Consider the following 27,137-nt stretch of genomic DNA (forward strand, 5'->3'; position numbering starts at 1 on the left):
CCTGACAAGCCACAGCACAGGGGTGTCTTAACCAAGGTAGAACTGGTTCTCAGAGCTCTGCAGGCCGTGAGTCACAGGCAAGATGTGGGCAGGGTGAGGCTCCTTCCGGGGCCTTGTGGGGGGGGCCTTCCTGCCTCTTCCAGAGTCTGGGGTCCCAGGGGTCTGGTGGATGGCCAAGCGCCTTTGCCTATGACCCAGCTTCTGGATCTCTGCCAGCACCACCTTGCACCAAGCCCAGGGGCCTGGACTTCTACTCGAATGGCAGGAAAGGGGCAGATGTCCAGAACATTGCCAGCTGGTACAGAACGTGGACAGGTAGTGTCAACCTGGCTTGTGTGTGTGTGTGGGCTTGAACTCAGGGCCTGGGACCTGTCCCTGAGCTTTTGTTTTTATGCTGGCATCCTGCCACTTTCCGGCTTTTTCAGGTGGTTAATTGTAGATAAGCATATCCTGAACTTTTCCTGCCCGGGTTGGCTTTAAATGAAGATCCTCAGATCTCAGCTTTCTGAGTAGCTAGAACTACAGGCGTGAGCCACCAGTGCCAAGCCAGAGATGGGAGGCCCAGGAGAGCAGCCAGGCGGCAGTCAGGCCACAGGGCCCGTAAGCTGGGGCCTGGAACGCCAGGAGATGGGAATCGAGGGCTCTGTTCAGGGGCTGCTGTGAACTTCAGCTGCAGAGACAGGAGCGGGAGGCTGGGCCTTAGAGGCCTGGGCCAGGACCATCTAGTAGGAAGGGCCAGAATGGCAAGTTGACCAAACAAGGAAGGGATAGGCTCAAAGTCCAAGGCCCAGACTGAACTTGAGGCTGGGGAGGATGGCAGGACCTCTGGGCACCGGCCTGAAAGATGCCAAGGAGGTGGTCAGGTGTGGTCAAGTGTGACCAGGTGGGCACAGCCCCTCAGAGCTGGGGACAGAGGGCAAAGGCCTGGGCGTGACCTGGTATGTGATCCCATGACCCAGGATGGAGAGCTCTGGCCTTGTGACAGGCTTTCCTGTCTGCAACTCTGTGTGCTCCTTTCTCTGGAAGCAGGAGCCGGGTCAGCATGTCCTCCCGTCTCCTTGAATGCCCTTTGCCAGCTCAGCTCCTCCCTTGCACCCACCCCTCAGGGTGGTAGGGAATGAGAAGGATTTGGCCACAAGCCAAGCCATCCGTGGGTGGGGGTACTGAGGCCATCACAGTGACTTCTGCCAGCCACACTGGCCCTTGGCAGCTGGGGCTTACAGTGCTTCCACCACAAGCCTCTTCCAGGAAGCCTTCCCTGACTGCTCAGGTCCCTTCCTCCATCTCTGGACAAGCCTTGTCTTCCCATCATCACAGGCAGTGCCATTTGGTGCTATCCTGCCACTGTGTGTGTGAAGGCCCGGGGGTCCTCCCTCTGCATCCCAGCTGCCTGGTGTAGAGCTTGTTGAAAACACAGAAAGCCTCAGATCATGGACTCCTCTGGCACCCGGCCCCCGTGCAGCAGATGGGGCCCAGAGCATCATGGACGCTGGACCAAGGCCAGCCTCCCCAGCAGCAGCATCCTCGGGGGCTCACTTTGCACCCCAGGAACCCTGTGTCCCCAGGGAGATGCTGGGATCTCTTGGGATAGCCGGACCCTATAGAAGGAGGTTGAACCCAGCCGTCCATGTTGGGAGGGCCAGGCTGATATGAGGGCTGCAGACAGACAGACAGACAGAAGCATGCGGGAGCCGCTGTGTGTCTGCCATCCCTGGACACAGACATGGGCGATTTGAGGGAGAGTTGCTCGTTCGTCTGCCCTGTTTCCCCAGCTGTAAAGCTGAGCTCATGCCCATCCATGTGGGGCGCCGTGGCTCTTAGGCCAGGCTTCCTGGCCAGGACCAGCTGAGAAGGTGGTGGCGCTGTCTGTACATCTCGGGAGTTGCACTGTCCTGGCACCTCCTGGGTCTTGCTGTCCAGCTCAGCTGCCACCCAGGCCTGAGCTTCTTTGGGACAGGAACGAAGGAGGAGGGGCCCTGAGAGTGTAGTCCGCATGTGTCTGAGAAATCGCCCATGCAGGGCCCAATAAGGGCTTAGTGGCCCCCATTTAGGAGACAATTTGAAGTGAGAAGAGACGAGCCCAGCACCTCCAACAGGCTCACCTCCAGGCAGACACAAGCTCGGGCAGGCAGTGCCACCCGCAGTGCTGGGGAAGGCCCAGTGACTCCTCTTCCCGCTGAGGGCTTTCGGGGTCCTGCATCCCCAGGCCCTGGGCTCCTCTGCAGCTCTCCCGGCTGTCCCCGCTGCCTCTGCCAGGTTCCTGGACCCCGGGCCTTGGTGGGTGACCCACCCACTGGTGGCCTGCTGTTGATCAGCCTGTTTCAAGGAAGGGGGAGGCCCGCCCTGCTCTTTGACTCCTGGTGCTGGCATGGAGAGAATCCGTGTCTGCTTCGTGGGCAGAGCTGAGACTCCTCAGCTCAGTCACGTGGACCAGGCGAGCTCTGCCCACCTTCTCTGAGAGCCGGGGGGTCCACGGCTTGCCCTCTGCCCTGTGGGGAGCAGGCCATGCCGTGGCTGAAGTGTCCTGCCCGGGCACTGTGTCCCCACATGGCTTCTGTGCCCATGCTTCACTCCTGAAAGGGGCTCCACGTAATTCATTCTGTGTGCCCCAAAAGTGGCAAAGCCACTGAACCCAGAGACGTGACCTGCCAGGCTACACAGGCTCCGTTCATTTTTGGGGGGGGGCGTGCCAGGGATGAAAGCCGGGGTCTCGTACACGTAGGCCAACACTCTGCCGCTTAGCTTCACCCCCTTGCCGACCTCTGACCCTGTAAAGGCTGAGGCAGGGTGACTGCTCCCCTTGACCCTTTCCTTTCTGCGTCCTCCACTTCCTCCTTGAGGCGTCCAGGGGTCTGGGCTGTTGGGGCCCTGCATGGGCTCCAAGGAGTCTTCTAGAAGCAGTTGCACACTCTTTGCGGAGGGAGAACAAGCCCTGTGGGGGGCACTCTGGTGGGTTAAGGGGTCACATGGCGTCCCTCATAAACCCAGCATGGCTGAGACTCCGCTGTGGCCCCCTGGGGGACCTGCCATCCCCAGGGAGCTGACCTTTGCCCCCTAGCAGGTGGTGGGCTGGCTGGAAGCCCGAAGGACCTGGAAGGGAGCGGGCTGGGCAATCCCACCCACTAGAGGACGTCCCGAAGGCTAGGCCAAGCTGCCGAGGAAGTGGCTTGGTGGTCCTCCAGACAAGGGCGTTTAACAGCCTAAGCAAAGGCCCTGGGGTGCTGGGACCAAGCAGGCTGATGAGGTAGCCTGAGGGGAGGCTGCCCACTCCAGCCCCTCCTCCTCCGGGCCGACCTGCTGTGATTCTCCCGTGCTGGGAGCTCTGGTCCGGGCCTTCCCTGCGCTGTGGTGTCCCCCAGAACACCGGTTTTCTCTTCCAGCATGCCCAGCCCTCTGTCCTGAGGGCTGTGTGGATCATGAAAGGGCCCCCGGAGGTGACCGCAGAGGCACTGACGGCCATGGGAAGGGGCCTGGCGGGACCCTCTGGAAGCTTCAGCTGCAGTGGTGGGGCCCAGAGTGTGCCAAGGACCTCCACGGCTGTTTGGGAGCGAGCAGGGCCAGCGGATGAGGCCGGTGAGTGCGCACGGAGGCCGCCCTCTTCCTCCCCGACCTGCCCTCTGCCCCGGGCTTCTCCTTTCCTGTGGGTTGACAGTCATGTGTTTTTCCAGAAAAACTGGTGGGATCCTGGGAAGGAGACTTCTGACCTTCCCCTGACGCGCTAGCTTTGCAATCCTTCCTGTTCCTCACAAACCCCTGCAGCTCCCAGGGCGGGCCTTGCTCCCCACGTAGCCAACCAAGGCCTGGAGAGGTGAGAGGACCGACCAGTCCAGGCCCTCCATGACTGATGGCCAAGTCAGACCTAGTGCCACATGTGGGTACTTTCTACCTGAGCACAGGTGGGCACAGCAGGACACCTGGGTTCCAGTCCTGGATAGGCCCCTGCCTGGCTGGGGCCTCAGTTTCCCCACCTGGAAACCCCCAGTGCCCTCAGGATGCTGGGTTAGAGGAGAACAGAGCCATGGGCACCGAGGCCTGACTCCCCGTCCTGCCTCGCTGTCCCCAGGCTGGGCTCAGTCCTGAGTGACACCTGCGGGAGGAAGGTACAGCCTCCACTGTGGTGCGGGGCCCAGAGCCAGACCTGGGGATGCTGGGGAGCCTTTGTCTCCAATGTGCCTCCCCTCCCTGTGGACGGAGATGTCGAGGGCTGGAGCAGCCTGTGGGCGCCCAGCTCACAGGGGCAGTGACCCTGGCAAGAGTGGAGGCTGGAGACCCAGGCCCCTGGAGCGCACAGAGAGGTGTGAAGTCTGGGTGTAGTGATCTCAGAAAGGGGAGTCCCGAGGCCCCCGCTGACCTGGGAAGTGCAGGTGCCCAGGCTCGGCAGGGCATGCCGCTGGCCGCGCCTACCCCGATTGGCTTGACCCGTTTCCGGCCAGCCGATGCTTCTTTCTGTCCCATAGGGCTTTGGGCGGAAGTGCCATGTGTTGCTCTGTGCAGGGTCGCGGGCATGTGATGACCGTCTGTCTGGTTCCAGCAAAGCCGTGTGCCAGGCGCCCTCGAGCTGACAGCTCCCTTGGCACACTTGCTCAGGGCTGCACTCCACCACATTAAGGATCTTGGGAAGGGGTTATCCGGGGTCGTCCGGGTGGACCCCATCGCCATCTCAGGGTTTTTATGGGGGGTGGGGAGAAGATGGAACCATGCAGGAAACAGTGGAAGCCAGACTAGGAGCCGGGAGGCAGGCAGCCTCCTGAAGCTGGAACAGGCAGGGTGCACTCAGCCCCCCTGCTCAGAGCCACCCTCCTTCGTTCAGCCATGTCAGGTTCCAGAAAGCCCGGACAGCATGCATGCTGTGCCCCTGGACATGGAGACGCCTCGCCGTCCTGTGGGGAGCACGTAGCGGCGAGGCTGGGCAGGTGACCGATGGTGAGGAGGCTGGGTGGACACTGACCCCTTCTCTTCTTCCAGAGACACCAGGGTGCTTGAGAGGTGCTTCTGCCCTAACCCCAGGAGTCCGCTGTGTTACGAAGGACGCTCCGTCCCCTGGCCAGATGGCAGCGTATCCCACAGGTGGGTATCCTGGCGTGGCACCCAGTCTCAGACCTGCAGTGCTGTGCCAGCTGTGGCCATTCCACAACACCTGCAGCAATAGAAGACCAGGCCAGCCCGCTCTCCCCTGTGTCCATCAAGCAGAGGAGGCCTGGAGGTGTCCCCTGGGGGCTGCACGTAAGCGCCCGCTCTGTCACAGGGCGCAGCAGGGGAAGGCTTTTAGAGAGGGTGGCAGGGCCCCAGAGCCTGCCATGGGAGGCAGCACAGGTGGGGGAGTAGGGCACAAAGCCCTGAGGCCAGTGAAGGCCGCTGGGAGAACCTGAGTTCCTGCGCTCTGTGGTTAGACTCTCACCGTCACCGTGGCACCCAGACACCGCTCTTTGGAGCCACCAGACTGAGTGGGGCCTCAGCACAGACTGCTTGGGGCTAGAGGATGCAATGTCTGCTCTCTCGCAGGGAGTCAGTGTCAGGGTCTTTGTGGACTCACAGCCCAGGGTCTCCGTAAAACGCTGGGTGGTCCCCCCTCATGAGGGGGTCACCTCCAGGTTGCAGCATCTCCTCACTGCCCAGCCACAGGCCTTTCCCTGCTTGAGGGCGGTGCCCACTCTTGGCATCCACTCTCGGGCTCTGAGAGGCAGGAGGGCATGAAGGGTGATCCTTCATGTAAGAGCGAGTAGCACCAGGGATGCTAGGGGACAGGGAGGGGCGGGGAGGTATCCACACTGGTTAATTGCAAGCATACCACCTGCCACAGGCTTTAGGGCCATCAGAAGCCACCGTGGGAGCAAAGGCCCTGGGGCCGAACTGGTGACTTGGTACCCTAGATCAGCAGAGAGGACCAAGCTTGGGCTGTGCTATACAGGAACGTGGCTTTAGAATGCCACTGTCGCTGTGTGTGCCATGGCCATCCTGGGCCATCACTCGCCGCCATGTGGGGCTCCTTGTATTCACATTCCCCCACAAGGAATGGAGACCCCACTTCCCGGAGCACTGCCAGCTTCAAGAGCACTGTAGTATGGGCTGTATGGACACGAGGCTTGTGAACGTGTCCATCCGTCCTTCTGCCCAGAGAGCTTGGGGCTGGGCCAAATGCAGACCAGAGCCGTCAGAAAGGCCCAGGCCAGCCGCTGCCCAGATGTCAGGGCAGGCCGTTGGTGGGTGGGCCCAGGTCAGAGTCTGTACGACTGGGGCAAGGGCCTTCTGTTCACAGGGAAAGCAGGGAGGGAGCCCGGGTGGAGGAGCTCAGGCAGGGGTCTGCTGGAGATAGCCGCTCATGGGAGCTGGGCTGGCCAGGGGACTAGAGGCCACAGTGACGCCCGGGTCACTGGCTGCGGAGGGCCCCCTGTGGGCCTGTTGTAGGGACAGAGTCCAAGTGTCCTCTCCAGGCCAGGCACAGCTAACACCATTCAGACCAGAGGGTGAAGAGCTTCCCAACACCCTGTGCCCTGAGGGTCCCCTGTCCTGAGGGTCCATGTCCTGAGGGTCCCCTGTCCTGAGGGTCCCGTGTCCTGAGGGTCCCCTGTCCTGAGGGTCCATGTCCTGAGGGTCCATGTCCTGAGGGTCCCGTGTCCTCAGGTCCCGTGTCCTCAGGTCCCGTGTCCTGAGGTCCCCTGTCCTGAGGGTCCCGTGTCCTGCAGGTCAGGCACTCACAGCTAGAGGCCAGGGTGAAAACACTTGTCAGGATCTCTCCAGGACAAGGCTGGGGTTAAGCCTGGATGTCCAGAGCTGCCTGTGGGCCCAAGATCCAGGTCCTCAGTGCCAGCTCTGTGCATGGAGGCCGGCAGGGGTGGGAGCCCCCACAACCCACCACAGGCCCAGGCAAACCCCCCCCCCCCCCGTGTCTGCTCCCTCAGACCTGACCCTGCAGCTTCTGGCAGTGCGGAAGACCAGCGGGCTGCCAGCCCCCGGCCTGCAGGAGGCCCTGCGAAGGCGTCTGCGTCTGCTGGAGAATGATAGCCGGGACGTGGCCCGCGTGCTGGGGGTGAGTGCCGCCCGGGTGGGGGGGCTGGGGACAGAAACCTCCTTGAAGGACGACTGAGGACAGAGCTGGGCCGGGGGCCATGGGGGGCTGTCTGGCTGGGATGGAGGGCGACATGTGCAGACTCTGGGTTTCTAACCCTGTCTATGCTGCTGGCTGGTCACGAGGGGCTCGGAAACATTGTGTGCCCCAGAGGTATCTGAACTTGTGGGGGGTTTTTTTAGTGCTGCTCGGGTTTGAATGCAGGGTTTCCAACTTGTTAGGCAGATGCTCTCCTACCACCTTGTTATTTTTTCCTACAGCATCTTGTGTTTTCCCTGGAGCTGGCCTCAGATGGTGGCGATTCTCTTACCCACAGCCTCCTGCAGGCAGTGGAGAGCCGCAGCTGGCTCGCAAGCAGCAGTGGGCTTGACTGTGGGAAAACCTGTGCTGCACCTGCTGCCAAAGATGGGAGCCTGCGTGGCTCCTGCTCTCTGACGCTGGACTCCTCAGAACCTCGGGAAGCATCTGACCCCTGTCTCTTCCTTCTCCAGGAATTGTCAGCCAGGCTGCTGTCTGTCCACAGTGACCAGGATCGGATCATGGTGACATTTAAGACTTTCGAGGAAATCTGGAAGTTTACCACCTACCACGCTCTCGGTAAAGCTGCCATCCTCCCAGAGTCCTTTGCGGCTCCCTGGAGGACAAGCCTCAGGCTGCCCTACTGCAGCCCTCCAGAGAAACCACAAAAGCCGCCCGGGGTCGGTGAGGGACCATGTGTGTCCCCCGGGTCAGTGAGGGTCCGGGCGTGTCCCCAGGGCTGGCAGCGTGTCTGTACTGGTCGGGCTAGGGGCCCAACCAGTGATGGCTCTGTCTGCGCTCTGAGACTGTCCCCAGCCCCTTCCTGCTCCTCTTGTGGCTGGGCAGGGGGAGGCCGCTCTCTGGAGGCCCACTGGACAGCCAGCACTCCAGGCCCAGGCATTGCGCACTCTTCCCTGTGTCGACACCTCTTCCAGTCTAACTGTATCTCGGGTGGGGTTTTTGGCACATCCTCCAGCCCTTATTGGCTGGGAAAGCGGGAGTCCAGGTGGGATCAAAATCATGGTACTGCCAGGCTGAGCCAGAGCCAGGCTGCCATGGCAGGGCTTCACTTGCTCAAGTGCTCTAGTTCCTACAGGAGCTGGCTTGATCCCCTCAAGTGAGCCAGACTGCGGCACAAGACAAGCGCTGGCCTAGTGGAAGTGGACAGGGTGTCACAAAACATCAGCTGTGCTTCCAGGTCGTCTTTGCTTGCTGTTTTATTGATTGATTGATTTTGTTGGTCATGAGACTTGAACCCTGGGCCCTGTCCCTGAGCTCTCCAGCTCAAGGCTTCCGCCCTACCCCTTGAGCCACAGTGTCACTTCCAGCTTTCAGGTGGTTAGTTGGAGATAGGAGTCTCCTGGACTGTAGTGCCCAGGCTGGCTTTAAACTGCAATCTTCAGATCTTAGACTCCTGATTATCTGGGATTACTGCTATTTTATTTATTTATTTATTTTAATTTATTTTTTTCCGGTCCTGGGGCTTGAACTCCGGGCCTGGGCACTGTCCTAAGGACACTTTTTGCTCAACGTTAGTGCTCTGCCACTTGAGCCACAGCGCCACCTTCGGGTTTTTCTGAGTATGTGGTACCAGGGAATCAAACCTAGGGCTTCGTGCATGCTAGGCGTACCCTCTACCATTCGGCTCCACTCCTGGCCACGGCGATTTTATTTTTATACCAGGCCTAGGGCTTGAACGCAGGGTCTGGGTGTTATCCTGTAGCTTTCTCGTCCGAGACTGGTGCTCACCACAGAGCCACAGCTCCACTTCTGGCTCTCCGATGGTTTGGTAATTGGAGATAAGAGCCTCTCAGACTTACTGCCTGGGCTGGCTCTGAAACAGGATCCTCAGATCTCAGCCTGCTGGGTAGCGAGGATGACAGGCGCGAGCCACTGGCCTCTGCGTGCCTGTACAGACGCGGGCCGTGGGAATGGGGCTGAGCAGGACCGCACACCCACGGCCTGCAGGGCAGAGCTCAGGGGCTCCCCGGGGCGGGGTGCAGCGGTGCAGGGGCTCCCCAGGTGTTGGTCTACAGACACCTTTCAGGGCCTGGCCTTTGCAGGGCTTGGTCAGTACCAGGCCCCCAGACCTCCGGCCCACTCTGGGGCCCACCACTGACCAGGCCTGGTCTTGCAGGCTTCACTCATCACTGCCTGGAGAACCTGCTGGTGGACCCAGCCCACTGGCTGCTGTCACCCCGGGAGGAGGAGGAGGAGACGGCCATCCGGGTACTTGTGGACCAGGACGTCCTGAGGCTGATACACGAGAGCCTCCTGGTCCAGGAAGGTGGGCACGGTGCTACCACGGCAGCCTTGTCTGGGGTGGGGGGAGCGGGTTCCTGCTGCCTGGCCAGGATGACCTTTCCGTCCCTTCGAAGGGCGCTTCTTCGTTCTATGTCCTGACCAAAGGGTGAGAGCAACCACGTGTTCAGAAAAGGGGCGCCGCCGGCCCCTCCAGCCAGCGTCGGGGGGCCCTCTCAGTGAAGCGCCATCACAAGGAGACGCCCCACGCTCCAGTCCCAGCGTGTGCTCTGAGGAGCCGGAAGCAGTGCCTGCACCAGAACCCTTGACTCCGTTTCATCAGTAGGTATCTTGCAAGGCCAGGCCTCGCTGTCCTCTCCTCATGGGCCTGACCTCACCCCTGACCTCAGAGGCCTGGCCTTGCCAGACCTGAAGCCCTCAGTGCAGGCCTCTGCTTTCCCCAGGTGGGCTCTGAGGGTCCCTTGGGGCCCCACCGCTGACACTGACTGTGGACCCATGGCGCACGGCGTCCCATGCATGGGTACGTGTGTTGGCCTTCCTTCTGGGGAGAGGGGGATGGTAGTGGACATCTGGTTAGCTGACCCTTCCCAGAGCCAGAAGAAGAGGAAGCTGGGGTCTCCTCCAGGCTCAGGGGTGAGGACATGTGCCAAGAGGCCTTGGGCTCAACGCTCAGGAAGCCAGGTGGAACTCGGGGTCACTATTCCAGGGTGGACAGTACCCTGGTGGCGGCCCCTCCAGCCATTTTGGTGAACCCCCAGAAGTTCCTGGACAGGAGGATTGGGCCCTGGCAAGGCCCCGGCTCTCCCTGTCCTGGGTCTCCGGTGGGAGGTGGGAGGCCAGCTCCAGGGTAGCCTGACCTTTTGTTTTTCTGGCTGGCCTCCTGGGCCACCGAATGGACACAGCCCTGCAGGAGTCAGAAGGGATTTGGGCCTGCAGTGGCATGAGGAAAGAGTCCTGGCCGTCGAGGACTCAGTTTCCCATCTTCAGCTTAGGGATACAAAGGCCACTGGCCTCGGGTGACCATGTCGCCGGCCAGCTCACCCACCCCTGCTTGGCCAAAATGGAGTTGTCTGGTTGTCGGGCAGTCCTCCGTCCGTCACTGACCTGGGCCTCCTTCCCTCAGGGCTTGGTCTGGCCTCCGCCATGGCCGACTGCCAGGGCTCAGCCCCCGAAGAAATGTCCTTCCACAGCGGTGACGTCATCGAGGTGCTCGGCGCGCAGGTGCCAGGGCTGCCCTGGTGTGTGGGCCGGCACGTGGCCACAGGCCGTGTGGGCTTCGTGCCCGCTGGCCTTGTGAGCATGCAGGGCCCAGCGTCGGAGTGAGTGAGGCCCCTCCCCGCGGCCCCCCACCCTGCCCCTCCCTGTAGCCACGGGGTGACAGACGTGGTGCTGTCTCCTTTCTTCCTGTCCTGCTCTGTGCTGTCCCCGGTGCCTCACCCGGTGCTCCTGCAGCGACCCCTATGTCCTCCAGCATGGCCCCTCCCTCGTGATGTGGGGCCAGGCGTCAGGTCACGGCATCCGCTGACCACACTCCACTGGTGCCATGCAGTGTCCTTCCTGCCGCTGCTGGCTCATCCCAACGCCTCTGTGTCCCGGCCACTGCTCCGCAGTCCTGTGGGAGGCCTCCTCCTGCACTGTGCACCCGTGCTGCTCCTGGCTGGCCTCAAACACCAGTGATCTCCCCTGCTCCGGGGAGATGGGAACCGTGACAACCTTGAACTCAGTTCACCCTATCACTCTCCCACTTCAACCCCGGCCCTATTGGCCCCAGTTTCAAAGACCAAGTCCAGCTATGCAGGACACTGAGCCCCCACTTAGCGAGTGCACTGACCCGTGTCCCTCCACCTGGGCCCCAGGGAGCTCTTCGGGGACCCAAGTCCCGCTGGGAACAGGTCATCCTGGGGGGCTCTCTTCCTGCCACGCTTTCACTTCCGTGAGCCCCCACTTTGTCCGTAGTCTGTGCGCTTTGCTCCTGGCCTGAGCTAGTGCGGCCACGGGGGACGACGGGCCACCCTGGCCACCCATGGCAGCTGTGGACCGAGGTCTTCAGGTGTGGTCGGCTGTGCCGTTCTTGGGCAGCTCTGTTTCCCTAGTGAGCAGAAGGCCCGGGTGGAGGAGCTGGAGCGTGTGGGGGTGCAGCGAGCCCCTTCACTCCAGTCCTGTCCTCGCCCTCCCCGTGGCCTCATGTCCCACACGTGAGCCACACCTCCTGTGGCCCAGGAAGATAGCAGACCAGCATCTCTCAGACTCGGTTCTGGGCTTAAGCTTAGCTGTCCTGTCCCCCGCGTCCACCAGCCCTGTCCCGAGTCTTGACGCCTGCCCGCCGGCAGCAGCCGGCCCAGCATCGCCACGGGGCACTCCCTGGGCACTCTGTCACCTGCTCCCCACGGGCAGAGGGCAGCAGGCTCCGCCAGGCTCCACCCACAGCTCCCATAGGTAACCTGCAGGGGTGTCCAGCTCAGGCGAGGCCTGGAGAGGCCCGGGACCCCCTCTCCCCTGCTGGCGTGCTTCCTGCACTCATTCCACCTCCACAGCCCCTTGTTAGGGCTCAGGGAGCGGCGTCTGCAGAGCCCTGCTGGCGCCGAGAGACCATCGTTCTTACTGGGTTCACAAACTTGTAGAGGTCAGAGCTGGCAGAGCTGGGTCCACAGTCCGAGGCCTCTGGCTGCGGAAGGGTGCCAGGGCCACGTCCCGGCCGTGTCTGTGGACCCCTAACTGTGTCCTTGGTCTCAAGCATTTCCTGGACACCTCTCCTGCTCACACTCTGAGTTTTCGTCTTAGGGTTCAATAAACAACCCGGTGACTCCTTTTTTCTTTTTCCTCCCTCTCTCCCTCTCCTCTCCCTCCCTCTTTTCCTTCCCCATCCCTCCTTAGTTACTTTTCTCTTTTTTTTTTTTTTTGACAGTTCTGGGGTTTGAACTCAGGGCTTGGATGCTATCCTCTAGCTTTCTCACTCAAAGCTAGCATGCTACTGCTTCAGGTACATCTTCACTTCCAGCTCGTCACTGGTTAACTGAAGACAGTCTCTGGGATTGGGCTGCCCACTCTGGCCTCAAACCTCGATCCTCCCATCTCAGCCTCCTGTGTAGCCACGGTTACGGGCGTGAGGCATTTTTAAACCAAGCTGTTGTCTCTCCAGGTGGGAAAGCGCGGTCTTCCTGAGTGAGGAGGACAGGTCATTCTTCAGCAGCGAGGGGCGCTTTTCCGTGGAGGACTCCAGGACTCTCCTGAGCAGGACGTCAGACACAGACGTGGGCACCGTGTACAGCCTGGGTGGGTGCTGAGGGCACATGGAGGCCTCCCCTCACCCCCTCAGGCTGTGGGGGTGTCTTAGAACCCCGGGGGTCGGCATGCTGTGCTGACCACCTAGGACAGTTTTCTGGTGACAATCTGTGGTCACTTCAAGGAGGTGGAACTGAGGCAGGGAGAGGGTTCAGCCCTAGTGGGGGGAGGGGCCGGGCGTGGGGAGGCTTCAGTGAGACTTAATGTAGACCCTTGTGGAGATGCAGGGGTCCAGGATGCCCCTCAGGCCCCTGCATGGTCCTGCGGGGAGGAGGGGAGGGCAGGGGGACGGGATGCAGACCACCGTGCTATGTCTCAGCCTGGGGACCTGGAAGCCACAGTTTCTCTGGCCCCTGAGCTGAGCTTCTCCCTGGTGTGTTGTGCCCAGAGAGCTCCTGCCGCAAACACAGGGTGACTGCTTTCTCCTCCCTCCTCAGACCGGCTGGAAGACACCACGCGGGAGCAGCCAGAGGCAGGAGGTGGGCGCCGCCCAGCATCTAGGCTCTGGGGAGGGGGGCAGGCAGGGGCAGCTGCGCTGGGCACAGTGGACAGAGTGGACCGCCTGCTGGGTGGGTTGGCGGCCGGGAGTCTGGGGGGGCTGTGTCTGTGGGGTCTCAGAGGCACCCCCACTTCTCCTACTGAGTGCCCAGCTCCCATGGGTTCATGGCTGGGGGGCCCTTCCCATGGCTGGGGGGGGATCCCTTCCCAGGCCTGAGTCCAGGCCAGGCCTCAAGATCCTGGGACACAGAGCTACTGCGGGGAACCCTGTTCTGCCCCAGCACCAAAGCTGCACTGCCTGCACTGCCCACCGGCAGCTGCAGCTGGGGCGTTTGGTTGTAGGGGAGGCCCCTCTCCCACCCCACGTCCTCCCTGCCCCAGAGGATCTGCCCTGGATGGGGGGGCTGGGGATGTGAACACCCAAGCGTGCCTGAGCCCAGGCAGCTCTGGACGGTGGAGAGGGGAGCAGGGGATGTTGCAAGCTAACCTGGTACTGTCCGGTCACGAATGTGACCGTAAACAACTTCAGGGTTTGTTCTGTGTATATGTGCCAGTCCCGGGGCTTCAACTCAGGGCATTGGCCCTGAGCTGTTTCGCTCAAGGCTAGCATTCTACACGTGAGCCGCAGGGCCATTACAGCACTTAGGTAGTGAATTGAGGGTAAGAGTTTCACAGACTCTCCTGCCCCGCTGACTTCAAACTGTGCTCCTCAGATCTCTGCTTCCTGGGTAACTGAGATCCCAGGTGTGAACCACCAGTACCTGACTGGATTTATAAAAAAAATTCCCAAGTCTTTATAGAATACTTAGAGACTGTGTTGACTATTTATGGTGAGCTTGAGACAGGAGAGCTTGTTTAATCCCAAGCCTTCCAAGGAATTCCTTTTCGAATGCATTTTTCCAGCCAGAAATATGGCTTCTTTGCCCTGCCCTAAAAAAGGCTCTGCACGCTGCTAACACCCAGGGCCAATAGCGCTATGTCCTGCTCCTTTCTCCTTATTCTGTGCTGGCTCTGGGGCTTGACCTCAGGGCCGAGGCACTGTCCCTCAGCTCTTGTGCTCAACTCTGGTGCTCTACCACTTGAGCCACGGCTCCAGAGCTCCTGGCTTTGGGCTCATTAATTGATGAGTCAGGGACTTTGCTACGCAGGCTGACTTTGAGTCTTGGTCCTCAGATCTCAGTCTCCTGAGTAGCTGGAATGACAGGCGTGAGCGCTGACGCCGGGCACCCTCTCTGGCGTCAGGATGACTGATTCTTTGAAGCCTGGTGGCGAGGTGTCATCTGGAAACTGTGGCACCAGTGACACCCAGGCAGGGCTCAGAGATGGACAACAATCTAACCAAACCTCCCGGTGACTTGCAGAAACACATTTGCCTTGTGTGGACCCAGAGCCATGCGAGACCCTGCAGACTATCAAGAATGTTCTAGAACAGTGCACAACCTCCCCGCCCTGCCCCGAGGAGCTAGCCACGCAGGAGCTCCAGGCCCCAGCCCGTGGCGTGAGGTGGCCGGAGCCCGAGGATCCCCCCTTCTGCCTGGAATCTGAGGCCGACTGGGATGACCCTACGGCTCCCGACTCCCCACTCCAGGTCCTCAACGCCCCCGGGCACCGGGCCTGCTTCCGTGGCTTGTACGACGTCTCCCTTCCGTGGCTGGACGCCGAGCTCCACAGCTTTGCGGATGAGGAAGAGCTGGCCGAACGCCTGGCACAGGCCAGAGGAGTGGCTAAGAAAGCCGGTCTGGGCATGGCCCTGGCCAGACTCTGCTTCCTGCTGGGACGGCTGTGCGCCCGGAGGCTCAAGCTGTCCCAGGCCCGGGTGTACTTTGAGGAAGCCCTGGGGGCTCTCGGTGGCAGCTTTGGGGACCTCTGCCTGGTGGTGGCCCTGTACACCAACCTGGCCGCCATTTACCTGAAGCAGAAGAACAAGGAGAAGTGTGAGCAGGTGGTGCCCAAGGCGGCGGCCCTGCTCCTGGGGTCCCCTGGCCCTGTGGTCAGCACCGAGGCGGGGGCCGAGCTCCTCAGGTACGCCCTGTGCCGGGCCATCTGTGCCAGGAGCCCGCAGGCGGAGGCCCGGGCCTGCTTCTTGCTGGCCAAACACCACGCCCATCTCAAGCAGGCCGAGGAGACCGTGCCCTACCTGGAGAGGCTGCTGCTGCTGAGGCCGCCACACGAGGCCCCGGGGCTCCAGGCCACCTCCTGGCCTGCCGACTGTCACCTGCTTCTGGCGGACATCTATAGCCGCAAGTGCCTGCCCCACCTGGCCCTGAGCTGTGTCCGGGCCACCTCGCCGTGGACCCGGGCCTCGCTGGCCAGCTGTCTGCGCAGTGTGCAGCTGGTCCTCCGGAATGCCCCCGGGCTGCCTGGCCCTCGGAGGGACGACCCCGGACTCCCCGTCCAGATCGCCCACTACCTCAGGCAGGCGCTGGCCACCCCGGCCGCACGCGTGGGGCAGCCACTGCGCGGCCCCCTCTGTGCCAGCCTGGCCCAGCTCCATAGCCGCCATGGGCAGCACGGCCGGGCCATCGAGCTCATGATGCAGGGGGTGGAGGCTGAGGCCGCCGTCGGCCGCCCCGTCGTGACCCACGTGGTGGTCCTGGCCTGGCTGCACCTGCTGCACGGCCGGAGCCTGGTGGCCCTGGGCATCCTCCAGTCGGTCTTGGAGGCGGGTGTGGCCAGCGAGGACCAGGAGGGTGTGGTCACCAACCTGATGGCCATGGCCCTAAAGAGGACGGGCAGGAGCCGGCAGGCGGCCGAGGGCTACTACCGCGCCCTGCGTGTGGCCCGGGGCCTGGGCCAGCTGCAGAACCAGGCGGTGGTGCTGGCTAACTTCGGGGCCCTGTGCCTGCAGGCAGGCGCCAGCAGGCTGGCCCAGCACTACCTCCGGGAGGCCATCGGGCTCTTCTCCCGGCTGCCCAGCAGGACGTGTGGCCGGGACTTCACCCAGGTCCTCCTGTGGATGGGCCACCTGTGTACCCGCAGGGCCTTGGCCCAGCAGGGCAAGTGCTACTACATGTGGGCCTTCCTGGTCGCCGTGGAGATGGACCATGCCGAGAGTGAGTGGGTGTCCCCCACCCCTCCCCTCTTCCCACGCAGGCCTTCTCGTCCTCCTGTGGGGTGGTGCCTGCCGGCAGGCATCCCCTCACCTCTGGTTGTTCGGGGCAGGCTGTGTCCACCCACAGGGGTCTGTCTGCACTAAGTGCCCCTGGGAGCCTCTCGTGCCCCCTAGAAAGAAACCTTAAAACCCCACCTTTTTGCTGGATATGAGCCACCAACCGTCCCCACCCCCAGACCATCTGGTCCTCTCCTGGGTCGGGAGACCAGCTGGGTGGGGAAAATAGCCAGGTCAGGAAGGCCACCACGGTCACCGTGGTGCCAGCAGCTTCTGCCTCACCTCCCGAGTTAGGTAGCTTCTCCAGTCTGGACTGGAGAGAGGGCAACAAGCAGCGGGGTGAGGAACTGGAGGTTCAGCCCGCGCGAAGGCGCAGGGTGAGTGGGCAGGGCTGGGGCAGAGCCTGAAGTGGGAGGAGAAAGTGGTTAGAAGGAGAGCAGGGCACACAGGGACACTGCTGGGGGCAGAGGTGTGAGGGGTGAGTGGTTGGTGGGAGAAGGCAGGGTCCCTGGAAAGGCCATGTCCTGGGGCATTGCCAGGCCCTCGGCCCTGATCACTGCCCATCCTCCCAGGACAACCTGACCTCACACAAGTCTGCTCCAGGAAGCCCCCCAGGTCCCCGGAGGGTCTGAAGGCTGGGTCTCCACACAGGCCCAGCGGACTCATCTGCGCTTACAGAAACCTCTCGAAGGGGTCCGAGGTTGGAGGGAAGGAAGCCCACGCTAGAGCTCCCTCTGCAGCCCCCACGGCTCCCACAGGGCAGCCTCTATCGAGCTGGAAGGCCACCACACCAGCCCGCTGCCCCTCTCCTTTCCGACCTGCGGGGGGGGCGCAGGGGGCAGGACCCCAGGGTCACCTGGCATCCTCCGTCCTCAGGGGCATTGTTGAGCCACTTTGGTATAGTGAGCTTCTTCCCAGGATTTGGGCAACTTCACTGGGGTTTTCTGATCTCTTGGCGTACAATTAAGTCTTCATATAGTTCTTTCCCCTTTTGGTTCTTGTTTAGTAGGACAAAGATTAATCAGATTTGGTCTTTTTTTTTTTTTTTGCCAGTCCTGGGCTTGAGCTCAGGGCCTGAGCACTGTCCTTGGACTTTCTCAAGGTTAGAGCTCTACCACTTGAGCCTCAGCACCACTTCCGGCTTTTTTCTATGCATGTGGTACCAAGGAATTGAACCCAGGTCTTCATGCATGCTAGGCAAGCACTTTAACCACTAGGCCAAACTCCCGTCTCCAGATTTGGGCACTGGTGGCTCATGCCTGCAATCAAATAACCAACTTTTAGTTCATTGATTTTTCTCTTTTTTTTTTTCTCTACATCATTATTTCTGCTCTGATTTTTTTTTTCCTCTCGTTTGTGAGGCTGGAACTCTGGGCCTGGGCATTGTCCCTGAGCCTTAGCGCCACTTCCAGTTTTCTAGTGGTTAATTGGAAATAAGAATTTCACAGACTTCAGTGGCTTTGAACCGCGATCCTCAGATCTCAGCCCCCTGAGTAGTTAGGATTATAGGCGTGAGCCACGGTGCCCTGCTTTAGCTCTTCTTTGTCTAGTTTCTCCAGGTGAAAGTTTAGATTTCAGGGCTGAAGTTTGTCCCACTATTCACATGAAGGCATCCAACTTTGGCAGCATCTCGTGCTTTTGAGTCACCTCAATGTCCTTTTCCCTGTGACTGCTTTGCTGACCCCATATGTATGGAGGAGGGTTAGGGTTTGGTTTTCCTATAGTTGTGACTTCCCCAAGCTGTCTTTTATGACTGTTTTCTGATTCCATCCCAAGAGGGGAGAACACATTTCTGGTGATTTCAAGTTTCTGATCTATAACCAGACGTGTGACCTGTCTTGAGGACATCCCTGTGGAGCTTGAGAAGGGGTGGCCCCTTGCTGGTGGGCCAGGCTTGCCAGTGGGCTGAGTTCTGCCGGTGAGCAGGACTGGCCAGCACACAGGGTGTTTCCTCCATGTCTGTTAGGCCTGCATCCAGGTGAAGTTGTACCTTCTGTGTCTGTGTTGATGTCTGAGTTCCTTTGACATTGGAAGCACCCCCCTCCGCCCCGATCCCAGGAGCCCGGCTCTGGTAGAGGCCAGGCAGCCTGGAGCCATCTGCTCCAGTGACCAGGCTGAAAGCAGGAAGCGTAGGGTAGGTGGGGGAGGCAGCCCCCACCATCAACCGTGACTGTTATCACGGAGGACCTCCTGCCACACCCTCCAGCGGGCACTCACACTGTCTGTGCGCTCTGTCCTGCCTAGAGAGGACTCACAGAAGTCTGAGGCCAAAGCAGGCACCGAGAGGGTACAGGGGCACTGACTCTCGGCCGGCACTGCAGAGCGGTAATAAGGTTCTCCTTCTGTTTCTGCCCAGGCCAGCTGCAGGCTGTCCAGCAGCTCTGCCACTTCTACCGCAAGGTGGTACCCAATGAAGCCCAGTGTGTCCTCTACCATGAGTTCCAGCTTTCGCTGGCCCGCAGAGTGGCCGACAAGCTACTGGAGGGTCAGCTCCTGGAGGCCATCAGCCAGCTCTACTTGTCTTTGGGCACTGAGAGGTAAGAGCTACTTCTCATATGGGGTGGAGGTGACACAGAAGTCAGACTTTACCTGTAGAGTCATGACCTTGAAGGACCTTGGGTTCCATGGCCCCTAACCTGCCAGATATGTGAGTCCTGGCTCCCCTGGATGGGTGAGGGGTGGATAGTAGGTGGGTGGGTGTGTAAACAGGTGAGTGGATACATGCATACGTGCATGAGTGGAAGGGAGGATAGACAGATGGGTGAATGGATGAATGGATGGAGGAGTGGTCAGATGGATGGTAAAAAGAAGTGTAGATAAATAAACAGAGATAGTGTAGAGATAGGTATATGGAAAGGTGGGTAGATGGATGGATGGATGGTGGATAGGTATGTAGGTAGGTGGTGGATGGATCGATGAGCGGGTGAATGGACAGATAGGGGGATGTGTGTGGTTGGATAGATAGATGAGTGGGTGAATGGGTAGGTAGATGGAAGGATGGGTGGATGGGTGGCTGGGTGAATGAGTGAATAGGTAGATGGATAGAAGGATGTGGGTGGTTGGATAGATAGCTATATGGATAGATGGGTGGGTGGGTGGGTAGGTGAATGGGTCGGCATATAAATGGATGGGCAGATGGATGGGTGGGTGGATGGTTGGATGGATGGATGGATGAGTGGGTGGATGGTTGGATGGGGGGTGGGTAGGTAGGTGGGTGGGTAGGTGAATGGGTCGGCATATGAATGGATGGGCAGATGGATGGGTGGGTGGATGGTTGGATGGATGGATGGATGAGTGGGTGGATGGTTGGATGGGGGATGGATGGATAAATGGGTGTGTGGATAAGTGGATAGATGGATGGGTGTGTGGATGAGTGGATGGAGATGGTGGGTGGGTAGATTGAAGGACATGGGTGGCTGGGTGGATGCACGCATGCCCCGTTGGAAGGAAGGCAGGCCTCCTGGGTGTCCAGACTTCCTGTCTCCACTCTCACGTCTCCCCTAGTGTCTCCCACCCACAGAGGTGGTGCATGAATTTCTAGGCCAGTTTCTGCCATAGAGGCTTCTAGGAGCAGGTCTTTGTCTGTCTGAGTCTTCAGTCACTGGCCCAACTCAGGATTGGAGTGGTCCAGCCTCCTGTGTGGCCCCAGACGTGGCCCCGTGTGTTTCCAAGGCTTTGGGTGTGCAGTAAAGGGCCTGCTGCCCCTGCGTCCCCAGGCTCCACAGGGAGCTGGGCCTGCTGCCCGCCTGGGCACATCTCAGCATCACACTGGTATGAGGCACACCAAATGTCCTGACCCACCTGGGAAGGAAGGGACTGGAGCCAGGCGTCCTTGAGGGTGCAGGACATAGGTCTCTCTTGGTCCCACACCCCAGGAGGGATCGATAGGTCAGAGGGTGGTGCTGGTTCATCATCGAAGTGGCTGATGCCTCCCCAGGGACCCGTCTCCATTCTGCCCTAGGCCAGTAGGGGCCCCAGGGGCACCTGGAAACTGTCCTGGGTGCCGCTCTGCAGCCTGGATATGTCTGAGATTCTGCCCTACGGTCCTAGCTGTTCAGAGATGCACTGGCTGCGTTTGGGCTGAGGGGAGAGGGCACGCAGGCAGCTCCCTCCATGTGGCTGGCGTGGACAGAGTGTTCCCCAAAGAGTTCTGTTTGTATTTCCATTCCAGGCCACAGGTGTTCATCCTGGCCTTTCAGCAGTCCGAAAGCGGTGCACGGCACGTGGCAGCGGCCATGCCTGTGCCACGCAGCTGCTGCTGGCGGTGGGAAGCGCCCGGCTGGTCTCCATGCTTGTTCTCACACCTGCGTCTGATTCCAGGGCCTACAGATCTGCCCTGGAGTACACCAAGCGGAGCCTGGGCATCTTCATTGACCTGCAAAGGAAGGAGCAGGAAGCCCACGCCTGGCTGCAGGCAGGGAGAATCTACTACATTCTGCGCCAGAGTGAGCTGGTGGACCTGTATATCCAGGTGCGGCCCTGCGGGATACTCTCAACTCAATCAGTCCGTCCACGTGCCCTTCCCCCGTCAGTCTCCACCCATCTGTCCATTCATCTATCCATCTATCCATCCACTCATCCTTCCCACCTACTAACTCATCCATCCATCTTCTCATCCACCCATTTCTCTATCTACCTATCCATCCACTCACTCCCTACCCCCACACACTCACACACACATACACATACATACATACATACATACATACATACATACATACATACGTATGCGTGTGTGTGTGTGTGTGTAATTTCAGAACCACTTTTAAGCACCCAGCCAGGTAGGTTACTTTTCTTTTTTTTTTTTGCCAGTCCTGGGCTTGAGCTCAGGGCCTGAGCACTGTCCTTGGACTTTCCTCAAGGCTAAAGCTCTACCACTTGAGCCTCAGCACCACTTCCGGCTTTTTTCTATGTATGTGGTACTGAGGAATCGAACCCGGGTCTTCATGCATGCTAGGCAAGCACTTTAACCACTAGGCCAAACTCCCGGCCCCTAGATTACTTTTTTCTGCCAGAGCCATCTAAATGTTTGTGACATCATTTATAGCAGAGGCAGAAGGCCACCGGCAGCAGGTGGGAAGCCTGCGGGAAGCCTGCAGGACTACTCTGTTCTGTACAGGTAAATTCACACGGTCTAGGGCTGGAGGTCTCTGTTCGTGACCCGTGGTGTCCTGGGGTCCCGAATCTTCCTGCCTCTGCCCATGGTGCCCTCACAGTCTCATCTCAGTGTCCAGCTGAGAGCCATCTCAGCTCCTGGGGACAGAGGGCTGTGTGCTTGCTGGTACCTAGCAAGCACTGAGTAAGAATACCACCAAGGAGAGGCCACTCAGTTGACGAATGCTTTAGCAGCATGCAGCACATTTATTTTATTTTATGTCATTTTTTTTCTTTTTTCTTTTTTCTTTTGCCAGTCCTAGGCTTGGGCTCAGGGCCTGAGCACTGTCCTTGGACTTTCTCAAGACTAGAGCTCCACCACGTGAGCCTCAGCACCACTTCTGGCTTTTTTCTATGTATGGTACGGAGAAATTGAACCCGGGTCTTCATGCACGCTAGGCAAGCACTCTACCACTAGGCCATGCCTCCAGCCCTCATTTATTTTATTTTTATATATCTCTTTTTTGCAGCACCCTGTAGGCAGGTACTCAACCTCTTAGATCCCACCCCAGCCCTTTTCACTTTATACTTCAGATAGGGTGTTGCTTTTTTGCCAGAAGTAGATTAAACATTTATTCTACTACTTATGCTTCGTGCACAGCTGGGGTCTCAGGTGTGCACCACCACACCTGGTTTTGATACGGGGAGGGGGTTTCTGTCCAAGCTGGCCTCAAACCATGACCCTCCAGGTTCCTGCCTCCCAGTTTGCTTGGATTCAGGATGGGTTGCACATTTGTTTGCACAGATCTGAGTCGCAGGAGCAGCATTCAGACGCTTCTCCATACATTTGGGCAGAAGTCCAGCCCTGCAAACACAGCCCAGGAGCTGCTGGCTAAGGAGGGAGCAGGCAGGGCTGCTATCCTGACGGGGGGCTGCAGACTCCGGGCTGTGGGAGTCAGGGCTAGGGAGCTGGAGCCTCCTGCTGGAGGAAGGGTCCTGGCAGCAGGACTGGTAGGGACAAAGGCCAGGGGTGGGATGAGTGTGGCTCCTGCTGGCATGGGGAGGCCCTGAGCTCTCATTGTAATTGTAATTGGGGGACCACTCTGTACAGGTCACAGCAGGACGCGGGTGTGGGTGAAGGATGAGGTGATGTGGAGGAAGAGAGCCGTAGTCTAGGCAGGGTGGGCTAGGCTAGAGGTCAGGGATGGGCCCTCCAGCTCCCCTTCCCCGTCTGCCCCTGCTGGCTCGGCTGGACGCGTCCTGTGGCTCTGTGGCTAAGGCATGCTTGGTCAGGCTGCGACCCTCTCATCAGCTGCTGTCTCCAGAGCGTCTGGATTCTTGCAGGTAGCACAGAACACAGCCTTATACACCGGGGACCCGAACCTGGGGCTGGCACTGTTTGAAGCTGCTGGAGACATCTTCTTCAATGGCACCTGGGAGAGGGAGAAAGCAGTGTCCTTCTACAGGGTGAGGGGCCACCACGGCCACTGTGTGGGACTAGACAAGGCCCAGGTGTGGCAGGGGAGACCTCCCAGCGGGATGACCTCCCAGAGTCATCACCACACCACCCACGCTGCAGAGAGCAAAGCTGCAGCTCTCGCCGACCACACGCTTCCCTTCAGTGATTCAAAGCACCCTGGGCGGGAAGTCCTACCTCCACCTTCCAGAGGAGCCAGCTGAGGCTCGGAGAGGCGCAGGACGTGTGAAAGACACACAGCTGGCAGTGGACCTTGCCCCCCCATCCCAGAGCTAGTTGTGTGCTGCTTGGCCCGGATGCACATAAATGCTCACCCAGAGTGTAGAGGGGTAGGCGTAGGCCTTGAGCATGGCTGGATGGGTGGGGGCCACCCCAGGCCCCAGCATGGGCACCGGGACCCCTGAACCATCCTTCCTCCTGGGCACAGAGACCCCAGGGTTGGGTGGAAGATGGGAAGACCACAGGGGTCTGGCTCTATGGTCTAGGGTGAGGACTCTGATCTCCCCCTCTCTCCGTGGACAGGACCGGGCACTGCCCCTGGCCGTGGCAGTGGGGAACCAGGAGGCAGAGCTGCGGCTGTGTAACAAGCTGGCGGCGCTGCTGGCTGCGCTGGGGGCTCCCCAGGAGGGCCTGCAGTTTGCCCGTGAGGCCCTGGCACTCAGCATCACCCTGGGTGAGTACCGCCCCCCCCCCCCAGGCTCAGGGGCCTTCCTCCTGGGCCTGCAGGACCGGAGCAGAAAGGACCAGGGGGCCTCTCCTCATGACATGCAGTCCAGGCCCCGCCCTCACGAGGAGCCAAGCTCCCACCTGGCTCCCTCAGCCCCTCCCATTACTAACTGAATGCAGCCAACGTGCCCTCACGTCCCCCCTCCCCGTCCCCGAGTGCCAGGCTGGTCTCTGTGCCAGTCTCTTTTCACAGCGCTGTTCTTGTCCCTCTCCTCAGGGCTGTCCCTGGTGCCAGGGGTCCTTGTGTCCCACCCCTGTGCTGCAGAGAACCGCCTGGTCCCAGAGCTGGCTGGTGGGAGGGGCACTGCCAAGTTCAAAGGCATCTGTGCATGATCTTATGCTGGTTTGGGGGGTGGGAGGAGGCGTCCAGAGGTCACTGAGGCCCGAGGCCCGTCTGCAGGGGAAGGACTTGGGGTTCCAACACACTTGACTCTCCAAGGCCGGGGTCATATGACTAGAAGCCCAAGTAGGGGCCACCAGCAGGCCTGTAAACCAATCTGAGCCCTGTGCCTGGGAATTTGAATGCACACGTGTGTGTGCACACACACACACACACACACACTCTCCTCTCTGGGGCTTATCGAGTCCTGGTGGCTCCGTGCAGGCCTGGGGTTGGGGCATCCAGACTCATCGTCACCAAGTCTGGCGGTGGGAGGGAGCCGGCATAGTTCGCCCTCTGCACAGACTCAGTCGGGTCTCAGTGGCCCAGGCCACAGCCACGACCCTGCTGTGGGTGCCTCCACGAGTGCTCTCCCCTGGTGCCCTGCCTGCCCCGCAGGCTGCGTCCTGTACTTACCGTTCCGTCCACCCCCAGGTGACCGGCTGAACGAGCGTGTGGCCTATCACCGGCTGGCCGCCCTGCACCACCAGCTGGGGCACGGCCAGCTGGCGGAACACTTCTACCTCAAGACCCTGTCGCTGTGCAGCTCGCCTCTGGAGTTCGAGGAGGAGACGCTGTACTACGTGAAGGTGTACCTGGTGCTCGGCGACCTCATCTTCTACGACCTGAAGGTGGGCGGGCAGGCAGCGCCGTGACCATCCCCACCCAGAAGGCCCGGGGAACCCCTATTCACCTGCCCCCCAGCAGACACCCCGCACCCCCACACCTGCACAGCAGGGGTTTCCCGCTGGCGGAGCCCTGAGGCGCCGGTTCAAATACTGAGCTCCAGGTCCCCTGGGAAACACTGGAGGGGAGAGGTGTGCGGGGAGAAGTTTCCCTCCCCCTGCCTGGGGCATCTGTGGACCTGGCTTGTGCTGCTGACACCTAGTGGCCAGGAGTGGTTCCTGCAGCTGTCTCTCACTGGGAGGGCCCCTGGCTTCTTGCTGTCCTGTGGCCCCGGGGCAGGATGGCTGTTGAGGGGCCAAGATCCAGGGCCAGGCCCAGGGTCAAGGAGCAGAGAACCCACCTCCTTCCTCTGCCTCTGGCCTTGCTTAACCTTGAGCAGCACTGCGGGACTCAGACTTATACAGAGGCTGAGGCAACCCAGTCCCCCTCCCCTGTGACCTTGGGTGGCCTCTGCCTGGGGTGGGTGTGAAGGAGACCCAGGCCCTGGAACGCTGCCCTGGAGGCCAGCCCGGGGCCTCTCATGGGGGTCACTCAACCCTGAGCTACTCAGGGAAGGGTGCCTGTGCACACACACACACACACACACACACACACACACACACACACACACCCAGCCCTGTGAAAACTGTCTCCTCACAAAGGCCCAGAACTGGGGCAGGGACAGCCCCGAGCCTGCGCCCTAGGGAGTGGCCGCTTCCTCCATACTTTCTGCTGTGTGGGGCAGGGCAGACAGCCTGGTGTGTCTTGTTTAGTCTCGAACTTTGCTCTTCCCTCGGGGAGGAGGCCGGGGAGCCACTGAGGCGGGGCTGGGATGTGGAGGGGGGCCCGGAATGTGGTATTCCCAGCCAGGCTACACGAGGTGTGGGAGTAGCTGCCAGGTGGTTGTCTGGGAAGTGTGGCTCTGGGCGTGGGCAGGGCGGGGCGGGGACTAATTCACATCCTGAGTGGCTCTCTTGCCTCGCGGCACAGGACCTGTAGCCTGGGATGGACCTCGTTCCACACAGGCCTTGGGCAACCTGGGCCAGGGTGGAGGGGTGGGGCTGGCGTGGTCCGGTCAGACCCAAGGCCCTGGAACCAATGGGGAGAGAGTTGCCACGGGTGGAGGGAGGAGGGGGTTCCAGAGAGAGGTCCTCAAGCATCTGGGCATATGGGGCGGAGGGCGAGCAGGGAAATGCTGTGAGCCGGCCCTCCAAACTCCTGTGGTTTCTCCCTGGGGAAACTTCCAGAAGCTTCAGCCCCAGTGGAGGACAGAGCCCTGGAATCAAAGCCATGGGGAGGCCTGGTTTTGCGGTGGTACCCCGTGAACCAGTGTGGGCACGGGGGCCCAGTGAGTGGTGACAGTAAGATGGGCCAGGGCCGACTCGGGGTTCACACAGCTTCTGCCTCCTCAGGACCCATTTGACGCGTCTGGGTACTACCAGCTGGCTCTGGCAGCGGCCGTGGACCTGGGCCACAAGAAGGCCCAGCTGAAAATCTACACTCGGCTGGCCACCATCTACCACCACTTCCTGGTGGACCGCGAGAAGTCACTCTTCTTCTACCAGAAGGCCAGGGCCTTGGCTGCCCAGCTCAGCGTCCGCAGGCCCCACCTCGTGCCCCAGCATCTCCACAGCAGATGCCCCTGGCTGGCCCCCGGCCACCCGCCCTGACACCACGGCACCCCCATCGCTCTGGGACTCTGGGTAGCTCCCTTTCTAGGAAGCAGAGACACAAAAGAAGCATCCGAGAGCAATAAAGATTTTTTTTTTTTTTTGCAACTTGCTGGGGTCTCCAAGGCACCCTTCCTAGCTCTGCTCCTCCCAGGGGCCCAGGACCAGCCCTCCTCCCCCAGCCCTGCTCCCAGGGGCGGGCTGACCAGGCAGAGAGGCCACCAGCCCCCCAGCAGAGAGCAGCAGAGAGCTTTCCAGAAGCAGCTCTACCCACGTGCAGAAGTCATTGTCAGGCCTAGAATTGCCCATGGGCTGTGTGATGGACAAGGAGATGGCCGCGATGGGCTCAGCTGCTGAGGTCACCACCCCTGGACACCACCAGCCATGGCGGCCCCGGGGTTTTGTGTGGGGGTCTCCCCAGGGGTTCCATGTGGGGTTATGTATGGGGTCCCCCTGGGGTTCCACATGGAGAGCCTTGGAATGCAGCATGCAGAACTTCGGGGAGTGATTGCTCCCCCATGGTGGCTATGGGGGGCAGGCCATTGTAGGGGGCTGCCTGAGGTTGGCCTGGCGAGGTCACGCAGGGGTCCCACGGGGCCTGCTTCCCCCCACCCAGGGTGCTGAGCCCCTGTTTCCTGCTCCATGAGCCACAGAACCGGACACCAGAGGATGAGTGACCTGGTCACCCGCTCCAGCCCCCAGCCCCCGCTCCTTCAAAGAAGCACCACCTCAAGGGTCTGGGAACCGAGGGTGGACCCCATGGGGGATCAGAGGCCGGGAGGGCGGGTGGAGGGGGGCCCGGCTGCCGGTGTGGTCCTGGCTCTGCTCTGCCGAGGCCGCCCACTGCTCCTCTGGATGAGTGGGTGTGGACTGATGGATGGTCCTGTGGG

At 60.6% G+C, this 27,137-nt stretch overlaps 1 protein-coding gene across 1 annotated transcript; it reads left to right on the forward strand.

Moving 5' to 3' along the window:
- Positions 1–275: 275 nt before the first annotated feature.
- Positions 276–26,351, forward strand: Sh3tc1 (SH3 domain and tetratricopeptide repeats 1). The gene is made up of 18 exons (XM_090344121.1): positions 276–315; positions 3,381–3,573; positions 4,966–5,067; positions 6,900–7,027; positions 7,558–7,663; positions 9,222–9,371; positions 9,463–9,667; positions 9,790–9,866; positions 10,470–10,665; positions 12,486–12,619; positions 13,066–13,107; positions 14,488–16,179; positions 18,592–18,772; positions 20,556–20,706; positions 22,674–22,796; positions 23,329–23,479; positions 24,347–24,543; positions 25,990–26,351. The coding sequence occupies exons 1-18, from the start codon at positions 277–279 to the stop codon at positions 26,245–26,247; spliced, it is 4,125 nt and encodes a 1,374-aa protein (XP_090200247.1). The 5' UTR covers position 276; the 3' UTR covers positions 26,248–26,351.
- The last annotated feature ends 786 nt before the right edge of the window (positions 26,352–27,137 follow it).

The sequence above is a fragment of the Megascapheus bottae genome, chromosome 13 (assembly GCF_031878675.1).
Source record: "Megascapheus bottae isolate mThoBot1 chromosome 13, mThoBot2.hap1, whole genome shotgun sequence".
Lineage (NCBI taxonomy): Eukaryota > Metazoa > Chordata > Mammalia > Rodentia > Geomyidae > Megascapheus > Megascapheus bottae.

What these genes read in the sequence shown, in the direction of transcription:
- Sh3tc1 (XM_090344121.1), top strand. Translation starts at nt 277, where the DNA reads ATGTCCAGAACATTGCCAGCTGGTACAGAACGTGGACAG. An exon ending in ACGTGGCCCGCGTGCTGGGG is followed by an intron (nt 7,028 to 7,557) that starts GTGAGTGCCGCC and finishes TTCCTTCTCCAG; the next exon opens with GAATTGTCAGCCAGGCTGCT. An exon ending in GAGCCTCCTGGTCCAGGAAG is followed by an intron (nt 9,372 to 9,462) that starts GTGGGCACGGTG and finishes GTCCCTTCGAAG; the next exon opens with GGCGCTTCTTCGTTCTATGT.